This window comes from Anser anser (genome assembly GCF_964211835.1).
Source record: "Anser anser genome assembly, chromosome: 6".
Taxonomy (NCBI): Eukaryota; Metazoa; Chordata; class Aves; order Anseriformes; family Anatidae; genus Anser; species Anser anser.
The window spans coordinates 19,702,469-19,716,375 of NC_139726.1; the positions used below are offsets into that span (position 1 = coordinate 19,702,469).

At 36.0% G+C, this 13,907-nt stretch overlaps 1 protein-coding gene across 8 annotated transcripts in view; it reads right to left on the bottom strand.

Moving 5' to 3' along the window:
• The window catches only part of LOC310901352 (sodium channel protein type 1 subunit alpha), a 99,605-nt gene that overhangs the window by 37,999 nt on the left and 47,699 nt on the right, over positions 1 to 13,907 (bottom strand). For 4 of the 8 annotated variants that reach the window (XM_083840713.1, XM_083840714.1, XM_083840712.1 and 1 more), the window contains 9 exons: positions 9,048 to 9,111; positions 8,248 to 8,389; positions 7,892 to 8,098; positions 7,136 to 7,444; positions 6,053 to 6,400; positions 4,711 to 4,843; positions 3,737 to 3,975; positions 974 to 1,147; positions 6 to 362 (listed from right to left, as the gene is read on the bottom strand). In XM_083840713.1, the coding sequence (XP_083696839.1) occupies positions 6 to 362; positions 974 to 1,147; positions 3,737 to 3,975; positions 4,711 to 4,843; positions 6,053 to 6,400; positions 7,136 to 7,444; positions 7,892 to 8,098; positions 8,248 to 8,389; positions 9,048 to 9,111 (1,973 nt within the window). Of the gene's footprint in view, positions 1 to 5; positions 363 to 973; positions 1,148 to 3,736; positions 3,976 to 4,710; positions 4,844 to 6,019; positions 6,401 to 7,135; positions 7,445 to 7,891; positions 8,099 to 8,247; positions 8,390 to 9,047; positions 9,112 to 13,907 lie in introns of all 8 variants that reach the window. The other 4 variants (XM_083840710.1, XM_083840711.1, XM_083840716.1 and 1 more) reach the window with 1 other exon arrangement.

A 13,907-nucleotide genomic window follows, 5' to 3' on the forward strand; every position in this document is an offset into this window, starting at 1 on the left:
CGTACCACTAGGTTTCCAATCACCATGACCATCATGAAGACAGTAAGGCACATGGCTTGGCCTGCAACCTCCATGCAGTCCCACATTGTTTCTATCCATTCTCCACACAATACTCGAAATACAATCAAAAAAGAGTGAAAAAAATCTTGCATGTGCCAGCGTGGAAGTACACAGTCACTTGCGATTTTGCAGACACATTCCTTGTAGTTTTTTCCAAACAGCTGCATCCCAACCACAGCAAAAATGAACACAATGATGGCCAGCACCAGGGTCAAATTTCCCAGAGCTCCCACAGAGTTACCAATAATTTTTATTAGCATATTTAGTGTTGGCCAAGATTTTGCTAATTTGAAAACTCGTAACTGGAAGGAAAAAAAAAATAATGTTAGGATGAGTAAGAAAGACACAAAGATATTTAAAAGATAATTAATGGAAAGATATTACTGCAAAATATGCCTTGAGTATGACTGTTGATAGGTTATCCTCTTTTCTAAATGTGTTATGATAGAAGGGTCGGTCACGAATTTTGCAAAGTTAGAGTTGGATATCCTTAAAGCATAGTTTGTATCCAAGGCTCAAGAAATTACCAATCAAAGTGAATTTAAAATCTGTTGCATACCTCTTAAAATCAACTAGGCTATTTTTCTACAAGTATTTGCAGAGTAGATCTTTTCCCGTGGTGCTAATCAGAGCACAACACATCTAGCTTGTGAATCTATTTGTTTCTGCATAGCAGGATATTTAAAATATGTATATATAATAAATAAATTGGAATTAGGCTTAGGCACCCATTGCTATGTATTTGTCTTGATTTCTATAAATTCCCACTGAAGACAGTAAGATACCACAACAAATATGGATTTGTAATAATGAAAGACACTTAAGGCTTAGTGTCATGAGAAGCTGTGCACATTTTTAAGGAAAAAAAAAATGAAACCCCATTGAAAAATCAGTGCAATTGATGTATATTTACCAATCTGAATGATCGAAGAACTGAGAGTCCTTCCACATCTGCAAGACCAAGTTCAACCAAGCTAAGGGTTACAATAAAACCATCAAAAATATTCCAGCCTTCCTGAAAATAATAGTAAGGATCCATTGCAATTATCTTGAGAAACATTTCTGCTGTGAAGATTCCAGTGAAGACCTGAAATCAGAATGCAGTTGGTTATTTTTTTTGTGAAATATAATATTACAGGTTTAGCTGTTGTTTGGGCTACTCCAAAACTGATATTTAAAAACAGTTCACTGTAGTGATTTATTATGACCACCTTACCTTAAAAAAGGCCATACAAACCAAGTAATTTTTTTTTTTCCAATTAATTGAATTCTACACTGAAGAAATTACATAAACTTCTGTTTTATAACATTTAGAATCCAATTTCAACTCTGTCAGGATATGGACTTTCTCAAGGATATTGTTTGTACTGCACAAACAATATCCCTAATTTGATTTTCACGACATAAACCAGAATGCTTTCCAAGAAATTACATGGCATAACATCATTTTTGGTATAATAATTACATTATACAGCAGCATGAATGAGGCCAAATCTGACTCCTGATGGAGCTCCTTTGCTCCTCCAGCCTGCAAGAATCCCATTCAGTTCAATACAGATAAGACTATTAATAACAGCTGGGAATCAACTGAGATACAACAACTTGAAGAAGCTGAGGAACTTCTACATAGGTGTTGCCAGTAAGTTTAGTGAAGCTCATTGGCTCAATCACTTTAATGTCAGAAATAGCATTTAAGAGTCCATTTTAAACATGATATTCCAGGTAATGGTTTCTTATTTTGAAATGAAATATTATGAATGAAGCAGGAATCATATTTAGGTGTTGCCAAAGTAGCAACTCTGAGCAGCTTTGAGAGAGAGCTGTTGTGATTCTGAGTATTAGAAAAAAATCCTATAGAAAAGAGAAGTACTAAAGCCACTGTTAAAGGCTGGCTGAACCCTGGTCTGGAATGCTCCTTTCTCCTCTCTTCTCTTGTTTTTGATAATCCATTTTCAGGAAGGCTGAATAGAAAGTGGAACAGGTAAAGAGAATAGAATCTAACTGGGATAATCAGGAGATGGACCAGATTCTGACTTGCTCTGCCTAGGAACACCAATGCTCAAGATAGATTTTACTACTGCTTTTAAATACATCACAGATGCAAACACTAGAGAGGGAAAAGTTACTAGTTTTTAAGATAGAGGATTAAAACAAATGTGTAAAAGGTGGGAATGAATAAATACAGCGTGAAAATATGAATAAGGTTCTTAACCATCAGGATGGTGAGGTTCTCAAGGAGTACTCCCCACCTGGAGTATTGCATTCAGCTCTGGGGCCGCCAGTCTAAGAAGAACATTAACCTGTTGGAACAAGTCCATAGGAGGACCACAAGAATGATCAAAGGTTTGGAGCACATCTCCTGTGGAGACAGGCTGAGAGAGTTGTGGTTGTTCAGCCTCGAGAAGAGAAGGCACTGGAAAGATTTTTATAGTGGCCTTCAAGTACACCTAAAAGGGCACTACAGGAAAGCTGGGGAGGGACTATTTTTCAGGGCATGTATTGATAGGGTACTCTTTTTGTAGTCTGATATTCACCAAAATGTATGTATATTATATATATATATATACACATTAAATATATACGTATATATATGTTTCCAAACAAATATATATATATATCTATATAAATAATATAAATATATAAATATATATATTTGTTTGGAAAAAGACTATAAATTGCTTCAACACAAGATTTTTCATTTTACTAGGAAACTCATATCCCTTATTTTAAATACAGGAAAACCAGCTATATGTTTGTCTATTAATTCTCCTTTCTGAATCCTGTAGTTATTTACATGATCTGAGTTATTTTTTCTTCATTACAAAACAAGGATTATTAAAAATCACATTGTAAGAAATCCATTCTTAAAATAAGAGACTAAGTAGGACTACAGCAGCAGACGCTTTGCTGTGATCAAACCTGTCAGTTCAAAAGCATCAGAGCTACAGAAAATTAACTCCTGAATTCTTTAATAATGTATCTTTTTGAAGTAGAAGGGAGAAAATATAGTTGACAACATGACAAAAAGGTATCTTACTAATTATATGATTCTAAAAAATGTAAAGACTATGAGAGGAAAAAGTACTGCGGGATATTTTTCTTAGTTTTACATAAAACATATAAAGAAACCAATCCACGTATCCACATAAAAAGTCATTTAGCCTGGAAAATTCTAGAAATGCCTTTAAATGGCTCTTCTAGTGATTGTAAACCTGTGCTCAGGAAACAGAGTAACAAGAGGAAAGCAATTAAAAACACATTCATAATTTACACTTTTGTATTGTATTGATTGAAAATGAAATACTACATTTATTTCCATGGTGTGCTTTTCATGGAAGTAATGCATTTCCTGGTTTAGTAGTTAGATAAATCAACTTCTATTTAATATAGACTTTACTTAATGTAGCATTGGGGCCCCTTTTTAAATATTTAATCTGGTTTTGCGGAACGCTGGAAAATAGTGATTTTACAGAATCCTAAGTTATGTGACCCAGGGTTGACAGTGAAATTTCCAAAAATGTTGTGTTTTATCTGGAGAGCAATAAATGGCCAGTAAATTCACTTTCTAAAGAGGTAAAAAACAACAACAACAAGACAACACTGTTAAACTCCTTCTTTCAGTTATTTCAGACATACTTCCTTCAAAATTATAAACATAAAAAGACAATAGACTTACCAGATTTCCAACTGAAAGTACATTATTGAATTCATCAGTCATCGGATAATGCTCCATGGCCATAAAAAGTGTATTTAAAACAATGCAAATAGTAATCGCCAAGTCAACAAATGGATCCATTACCACTAAGTTGACGATATGCTTTACTTTTAACCAATGCGGACTGCAGTCCCAGATCAAGAAAATATTTGCAAATTTATACCAACATGGTGGGCATTTCTGCCTTGATTCTTCAAGTTCTGTGGGAAATCAAAGTTCACAGCAGTAAGTATGTGATTACTCTAACCTACATCTCAAGCCTACATTACTTGTATCAGTCAAGTTAATTACCATCTGTAATGTTATCGATTAACCCCCTATAAGCACAACTTCTTTATATTTCAATCACTATTCACATCAGTACCAATTTATATATTATGTATTCTATTGTTCCTTGATTCAGACTGTTCCTCAAACTTGCTGTTCTATTATGTAAATATTTTACTTTCAAAATTGTGGTAGTTAGGTAAAATTTTTCAACATAATTTTCATTCCTAGTTCAAGAAAAAAAACAAAACCAAAAACTTTTTTATCACCTATAGTAGCACTTCTTTAAAGAGTAATTGAATAAATATAACTGCTAAAATATGCATATATTTTAGCAACAGTAACATATATTTGAAAAACGTTCAGTGGTCTTTTTGTGCCCAATAATTCTTTAATTAATATGAGTAAGCATCCTCTTAGTTATGACCATCAGACACAACGCCGTAGTCCTAATGATCACAAGATATATAATGGCAAAACAATGAACTAAAAATGCTTATTTGTGTAATAACCTCAATGAATATAGAGCTTTGATAAATATTTGTTCGTTTGTGGAACAGTATCTATTCATTGAGATATTTTAAATAATTTTTAATGTTTCAACTCATATTTTCAGATGCTTATTGAAAAAAACAGGTATTAAGTATTAAGCTATGAGTAGCCCACACCTTCCACTGTGTTTGTAAGGATGCTAGCAATGCTCATTGCTCTTTCTCTTAAAGCTGGATCTTCCAGAAAGTCCATAGAAACATGGAAAGAGCTTGATACTCTTTTCCTCATTTCAGTTTCTGTAGTGGTGCCCTACAAATAAAAAAAAAATAATATGTGAGACCATGTTTCAGTAATAAAATAAGTACATATTGTATAAAACCCTGTCATTAATATGCATGTATGCGTGCTTCGTGCACTTCAATTTTTATAATGTCAGACTTTTCTTACTTTTTAGTATCTTAAAAATAATTAAAAAAATGTATTAGGCAATAGTTACCTGCTGCTCAAGAGTTAGCAAGAGTTTATTCACTTAATTTTTGCATTTATTTCCTTTGAGCTTTGAAAAATTATTTAAACAAATGGAAAAGGACTGAATTCAAAAGGTTGTATAAAATTTTTGCAAACTGTATTTTTTCCTTGCTCTTGCTGACAGAATTCAGTTTCCTATAACATACTAGTCTTTTACGCTAGACAAACTGTAGCAAGAAAAGTATGACTTCCTCATGCTTCCTCATGCTAGTATATTTCTGATTAATGTTAGTAGACAATTTTGAACTAAGCAAGACATTTATTTTAGAGACCTCTTCTCTTACCTGCATGTATATACACAGTGACAGCAATATGTGCTGCTCATATGTTCACACAGACATTTGTATTTTTGGTAGAGTGTGTAGAAATGTGATCTTCCAATGAACTACTTGTTGTCTAAACTATTGAACTCCACCAGCAAAGGATGGAAATATATAAGAATGAATGATAATAAAGAATTGACTACTTTCTTATATTTTAGTGGAGCTGATATAGAAGTGTGTTATCAAAATTAACTGATAATGCTAATTTTGATAAAGTGGTAGTAGCAGTGTCATATTTATTGTAGATATACGATAACATTTTTGTATACAATTTTCAGTTGTATAGTAGCTTTGATTTTGTGGACTACAGCCATGGACCTTTATAGCAGCAAAAATAAAGTATAGCACACTAAAGTAGTATAGTGCTTTTGTGAATGTGCAAGTTAATATTTCAGTGTGTGGAAACTGCAAATAGCATTTGTTAGTTACAAGAATATTAGTTAAAAAAAAAAAAAAAAAAGCTTGAGTTGCAAACCTATTTTATCTGTTTTACTTATTAAAGATTTTACAAGATGCAGGAGCATTCACAGCTTGACCAACCAGGAAGCATTGCCAAGGATTCCATTCTGTAGATAACACTGGCTGGTGCAGTAAGAAAAAGCCATGATGCCTAAGCTATTTAAAACTTTCTTACATTGTCATCAGTAGCTGGTTTATCTATTATCACCTCTGGCAGAAGCTGTCCAACAGGCGATGTAGGAACAGATGGTCCACCAACCAGGGAAACCACCCCATTGCAATCCACAGTGCTGTGCATCTTCCCATTCACTGGAAACACTGCCAGCATCCTGGATGACCTACTGGCCTGACTAATGTTACTGTTACGCCGTTCACCATGTCTGCGCGGCACAAAGAGAGAATCTCTTCTGCTATCATTGTCTTCAAAAGTGCTGTGCTCATCATCAGCAAAGTCATTTTCTGATCCTATGTCCTTTGCTCTACCTCTGAAGCTGAAAAGACTTGTTCTGCTGTTGCGCCTTGGAGAAAACAGGGAGCCTCGAATGCTCAGCAAAGACTGCAGGCAAACAAAATTTATAATTATTAGCTGAAACCTTCAAACTTAGCATTGTTATTAGTATCACGTTTTTTTTATTTTGTTTTGTTTAATATGTTTCCCATAAGGTAAATGCTGCTATGAAACATCTGTATGTATTTCATTATATTTTGCAGATATAAATACCTCTGCTCATGGATTGTTAAGACAAAAACAGTTTTGATCACTCCTTGCTCTTAATGTCCACTAAAGTTACTGAGTAGTTGCACAATACCCATCAAGCAAAAAGTAAAAACATGCACATGCTTCTTTATATGCAGCATCCTTCACATATTGAACCAAACTCAAACATCATTAAAGCACGAGGAAAAGGTGAGGCTATCATAATGAAAAAACACTGTTAAGGTTTAATAAGTATAGATGAGATATAATCACTCTAAAAAAAACACAGAATCAACTAGAGAATATTTTTAATATGATTTTTGAATAATGCTTTTAGAAGAATAGGGATATGAAGTTACATTTCATTGTTTTTTTTTTTATTATTATTATTATTATTATTTTACAAGTTGGCCTAGCAGCTACTGCACTTTCTGTCAGACACTGACAACAATAATAAAATTGAATGAAAATCTCAATGTTTCCCTTCTTTAAGCGGTAGGGTCATATTACTGTACTAGGAAAACTAAAGTAGTTTTGTAACAGCCTGTGACGCTTTAAATATATGCTGCTACTAAAAATATCTATGTACAATACCTGATGTGGAGAAGAGTATTTCTTTTCATATGTCAGTCTATTGCCTTCAATAGATAATCGGAAACCTTTCCTTCTTATGCTGTCTTCCGATTCAGACTTGTGAAATTCATCTTCTTCTTTTTCCTCCCCTCCAGACTGTTCTTTCTGTTTTCTTTTTTTCCGTCTATTTCTTCTCTCTTTTGCACTCTTTGAGCTCAATTTGGATGCCTCTGAGGAACTTTCTGAGAGCCCACCAGCTCCTTCTGCAGCACTGGGCTCCCTGGACTCGGCAGATGCTGTTACTGCTGCTGCTGCTGCCACTGCTGCTGCCTGCCACATTGCAGAATTAATTTGTGTCATTGAGCAAACCAAGACAGTCTTTAAAATTTTACTTATATGGAATTTTTCGTCCAACTCCCTTAAGTCTTAACACTTTTCATAGAATATTCTAAAAATATGGTCATAGCCTTTGGTATTAGCCTTCTTCCACCTTTCATGAATAGCTTTAAAATGCAGAAGTCTAATACACTGTATTGATGACATCAGACTAAAGAAAAACATAATGAACAATGTATTTCTAGTTTTCAATATTCCTTCTTGATTATGCCTCAACTGTTTTCAGTAAAAAGCCTTTATTTCGGAAGAGAAAATCTCTGAGCTAACTCTGATGTTGAATACCCAGCAGGGCAGTTTCTGTCTCCAAATTCAAAAAACAGGGGTTCAATATCTCTAGAAAAATTTCTTTAATATTCTTTTGTATTGCACCGTAAGGTATACCTGAGCCGCTTCTTGTTGCTTCTTCAGCTGTTCCAGCATCTGTTGAAATTCTGCCTCTTTCTGTTCTGCTTCTTCCATGGTTGCTTGATTCTGCTCTTCATAGGCCATGGCAACAACAGCCAGAATCAAATTAATCAGATAGAACGAGCCCAGAAAAATCACCAGAACAAAAAATATCATGTATGTTTTCCCAGCAGCACGTAGAGTCTGGAAGTAAGAATAGATTTATAAGCAAGAACAAGTTAACAACGGTTCCGTTCTTCATTCTGTGAAAATTAAGATAACATAAGATACTTGATTTTCTTGCATTACTGGTGCAAACATATTTAGTCTATTATCCATAAAAAAATTCTCACCAGTTGATAAAGGTTTTCCCAGAAGTCTTGGGTCATCAGGCGAAACAGTGACAAGAAAGCCCAGCTGAAGGTGTCAAAACTTGTGTAGCCATAATTGGGGTTTCTACCAGCTTTCACGCATGTATACCCTTCTGGGCACTGCCTGCAAAGACAAACTGGGTGTTAACCTTACATAGGTATTTTGGTATTTATCATTTGGAATGTCCAGAAGAAGAGTAGGATTAGAAAGTCGATTGTTCTTGTATAGTGGATCAGGCTATAAATAATAGAATATGTAACTTTTAATAGAGAATTATTTTAAACGATACTAGAAAAATTAATCAGGAAAGGCACATAAAAAAAAAACAAAACAAAACCAAACCTACTGTGAAAAGTTTAAACTTCTAAAACATAATCCAAATAATTTCTTTAATTATTAATGTTGTAACTAATGTCAATATTTTCTACTGTCTGTTCTTGAACCTGTTAGTACTCCGGTGTGCAACTGGAGCTGGAAAATAGCACGTTTTCTAGCTGTGGTGTCTGTTACTTTACATACTGGCAGGAAATACTAATATCAGATTTCTAATTCAGCCATGCAAATACTAAGATCATTAACTAATCCAGCAAAGTCAATGAAATCCACTGATTCCATTGCGATTGGGGATCCAAATCCACAGTCTGGTGTAAAAATCAAATATTCCTTCTTATGTGAAAGAATGTAGTCACTCAAAATATAACACCCCTGCATCCCACCGTGCACATCTGAAGACAGATTTAGTTTGAACACTGTGAAATAATACTGTGAAACATGGTCTTACCCAGCATCAGAGCTATTTCCACAAAGCAGAGCATCATTTTGCCCTTCCAGAAAATAAAAATGACCTGTTTAGAAAAGAATTTAAAAAATAATTATTTTTTTTTTAACTACAGCTCTCTGAAATACATAATCCAGATCTAAAAACGCTAAGGTGATTTCAGATGCAATTTTAAACACCTTGTATTATTTTTTTCAGCAGGAGTGTAACTTCAGAGTAAATACCACTATGAATTGTAGTAAGTGCCATCTCTCACAGCCTTCTGTTAAAATGCTAAAATGTACTAAAAATCCTGACAAGTGCTGCTGTGTGAAGGTGATATGCACTGTTCTCCTTTCACACTGATCACTGAACTAAATCACACTTTGTGAAATTATATTTTACACTTATTTATTACAATAATTAAATTGTACTTGGAAAAAAAAAAGATACTGATAATTTATTTTAAGGAGGGAAACTTTCTGATCAGCATTGCCAAGGGTTCCAGTTTGTCACTTACAAATGCTTGTGACAGTTATACGTGAGTTCTGTAAAAAACCACATGGCTGCCAATGGCTCCAACTGTTACAGGTGCTTACACACTGCAATTAGCTTGCTGACTGGTATGAGGGCTCTGGTATACATCTAAACTGATTAATTGCAACAGTCACTGACTTGTGTGAGAGGGGTTTTAGGGGTATATGATGCAATTATTGATCACCTTAGGAAAGAGAAATTGGATAGTTTCCACCAAATCACTCAGTAGCTAACCAGCCCATAAGCTGTATAGTAATCCTGTATTTTTCAAAAGACTTTTTAGATGGTATAGGCAACAACATCGACCGTCCATTCTTAGAAGAATAAAGAGATGGTAGGAAAAAAAGTTGTATCTGTTAATATGTACTTTCACTGTATCCTTGAATTTGTCCTTTTCCCCTCAAAGCAGACTCCTACAGTAGCTAAGCTCTTTATTTTGAAAGACTCATCACAGAAGGAGCTTCCTCCTGTAGCAAAGCTTACCATTTAGCCACAGGCAGGACACAATTTGTACAGTCAGACCACACAGCCCAGTGTCCCATTTCCAGCACAGACCAGAAGTACTGCCTGAGGAAGTCTGCAAGCACATGCCAGAGATGTAGTGCTACTCCCTTGAGCACCCTCCCATCTTCCTTCCAGTGCTTCTGAAGCACAGCTGCTTCAGAGTTAGGGTGTTTCCTTTTTTGCTTCCTGAGGAAATTTTAAACCCCTATTGGATTTCTGCTCCACTGAACTGGCCTGCTAGTCTCCCTTAAACTGATCTCATCTGAAATGCTGTTGGTGCAGCTGAGCTTAGACTTGGCTGTGGCTGCACATGCTGTCACTACAGAAGCTAATGAGTGCTGGGTGTGAAGAGGTGTCACGAGTCACTGGCTCAGCATGGTGGTTTGCTGCAGGAGGTACACCATACCCAAGCCAGCTGCATCTCTTATCTTTCTCATCCTGTTAGCAAAATTCACCATTTGGGCAAGTTAGGTTTTTCAGCTGCACATAGATTTTGTTTGACAGTCTGTGAAGAACACAATTTCAGTATCTAATCATGCATACAGGGTACAATCTTCTGTGCTGCGCAAAGTGCACAACCCTGTGTGCTGCTGCTGTCACGCTGGGCTGGTATGCTTTGCAGAACTGCACTGTGCCGAAACCCAGCTGTAAATAGCAAAGTTAGCTGACTTGATGCTGACCACAGCTGACCCATATGAAAGAAACCTTATTCTGCATGATGTCAGCTAATCATGATTAAAACATGCTGGAACATAACAGCTGGTTGGGGATAATGCAAACCAGACTGGATAGAGTATACGTGGGGCAGTCAGTCGCAATCAGCACTGCTGCAGCTGAGCTGAACTGCTGAAATAGGGCTTGTGTTAAAGTTCTGAGGTTTATCCAAGATATGCCATGGAGCATGGTGGTCTTGCCAGCTCCACAGGCAATGGCCACACGGGCTTTCTCTGAATACTCTGGTACAACCATGTTTTTCAGGATGGCAGATACAAATGCTCAAAATAGCAGAACAGGAAATTTTTTAAAACAACTCAGGCTGAATGGCATAAGACCCTAATAGATGTAAAATTCAGAAAGGTATTTTGCCAGTGTAATGTGAAAAGTTTCTCACTAAATTCAAGACATATGGTTGGCTTCATTTTCTTTGACTGGGAAATATGAAAAAATCCCTGATGGGCAAGTACTTCACTTTAAGGGAATTTACAGTTGGCTGCATAAGCTTAGGGTAATGACTGAGCATAACTGTTATTACATAAAACAGATACTGAGATGTTTCACACTGACTGCTTCCTAAGTGAATAGTTGTGAGCCAGACCCAGCACATAGGACAAAGATGAAACCTTTGTGAAACCCAGCACAAACGAAAGTAGGAGCCTTGCAGTTCTTGCAAAATCATATGGCACCTGATAAGCAGGAGGTTTACGTAAGAAGCATTTGCAACATTGGATCAGAACCAAACTCATGTGTGGTGGGGTCAGCACTTACAAACCCTTCAATTTCCACTAATGATACTGCACTGGGACATTTGGGAGACCACCTGGGCTGGCCCTCAGGCTCTCCCCCACCCTTCTGCCAGACTCCAGGCACACGCCAGGGGCCTCTGTTCATTGCCAACTACAGCTTCTTTCTGCTCCTTTCAAATTACTGAGCAGGGGACTTGTCTTCTCTACCAGCCTCAGTCTCTGAGAGATCCACACCTATCTATCTGATCCACATCATTTACTTCATTTAGGCTGTTTCCATCTATTTCTGAGAAGACTCACTGGCAATATGTTTAAGATGAACTAAACATCTTCATTTAAGAAATTAAAAGCACTAAAAGAAAATATATTTTTTCTTAAGCCATTTAAAAAGTTAAGAAAATGCAGAGGCAAAGAGAAAATAGATATTTCAACTCAATTACATGGAAAGAAAGAACAGAGCTGGCACAGGGACATCCCAGGAGATTTTGCTAAGCCAAAATATTTTGATCTCATGGACTTGAGCTGCAAAGTACAGCAGAAGAGTAGATAATGTGAACATCACTTGAATAATTCTATAAGAAGCAATGATGGATTTCAGAATTACTCTTGCAGTCTCCCCTCTGTGTACCACAGCATATCTTGAAACAAATATGCTATCTAGGAAATAATAACCGAAGAATGTGTTTCATTAGTCAGTGCAAGATTTATTTCCCGGAAAAAAATTGCTTATGGCAAACTTGGCAAGATAAATGGATTTAGCATTAAGTTTATCAGATCTGATATCTCAGAAAAAGAACGGGGAAAAAAAAAATGTTTGGCTCGCTAATGCCAGTAGTGCTTACATAAAGTCTCTCTTAAATGGCATTTCTGAAAATGACCTCAAGGGAAAACTTAGGGCTTATGTACCCTATTTTTGCATAACATACACAACTATTGGAATAAAAAAATGTAGTATTCCTGTGAGATGGTGCCATTGTACTTCTCTGAGCTCCAGGTAACACTCTTTTTACTGAAGAAGAAGACTTAACTGAAACTAGGCTTAAGTGAACCTAGTGTAAGAACCATTTCTGTATTCCATCTGCCCACCCAGAAAAAGAGAACAGGAAGCTGTGAGAAAATCATTTTTCTTTGTGAAACTGCCTGTAAGCAAGGACAAGCTTATTAACTTCATAGTAAGACTCATAATTTCATAATAGATTTGAACTTGTGTGTAAATACACAAAAGGTTGAAGCAGCCATTTATTAAAGTATATTCTGTAACTAATGCAGCATGATTTTTCAGGATCTTCAGGTCTCCTTGAAGTCAAATGAAATCAGAGATTGAGTTTATAGATTGTTAAAAAACAGACAAACAACCAAAAAAAAAAAACCACAGAAAATGAAGTTTGACCTTGAAGACCTTACTTAACCTTTGTTGTACACCATATCATGGGATCTCTCTGAATTCAAGTGTTTAAGTAAAGTGAATTTCACAAAAAGATTACATCTTGACTTAAGAAATTAAGATGGAAATCAATCACAGCCATTGATCAGGTGTGTGATGATGGTTAGAATTATTTCTATTTGAAATTTGTCTGTCTTTGACTTACAGGTATTGAACCCATTATATCTTTGCCTGCTAGATCAAAGGTATGTCTATGATGAAATTTCTGTTCCCCATGAGGTTTTTTTCAACTGTAATCAAATCACCCCTTAAACCTTCTCTTTGATATGTTAAGCAGGTTGAGCTCCTGGTCTATCTTGGTATAAAGCATGTTTTCCAACCCTTTAATCATTCTACTCTTTTCTGCACATTCTCCATTTTTTTTAACATTCCATCTAAATTGAACTTTTTATAGTATTCCAGTGGTGCTAAATACAGGGGTAACACTGCCTCCTAGTCAATAATTTATTTATGCGAACAGGATACTATTTAGCTTTTTGGCTGTAGAGTTTTAGTTTTAATTTTCAGAGTCCTGGCTGCTCCAAAGCGTCTTAGGTGCTTTGCTGAAGGCCTTCCAACTGCATTTCTATATCTTGCCTTTGTTGCAGCTCTGCAGCACTTCATGCAAGCTGCTTTGCCAGTGCTTTGCAGAGCCTCTGTGGCACTATTTTTCCTTTGTTCTCCTGCTGTTTTTTTTGATGTGCTTTTATTCTCATGGTTAGTACCTGTTAACACTGTTGCTACAGCAGGTACTCACGGGAAGCAATTCCCCTGTGTGAGAACCACCCCCCTTCTCCCCAGCCTATTCTTGCTTGTAGCTTTTGGTTTATATTAGGTAACCTAATAACATGCATGTATGAGCATAAAAATGAACCAGCCATGCAGCACCTGCCCTGATCAAAAGCGTGTTCCAAATAGTGCTAATAGCTCTGTAAGCAGGAAAAACATCTAGGGAGT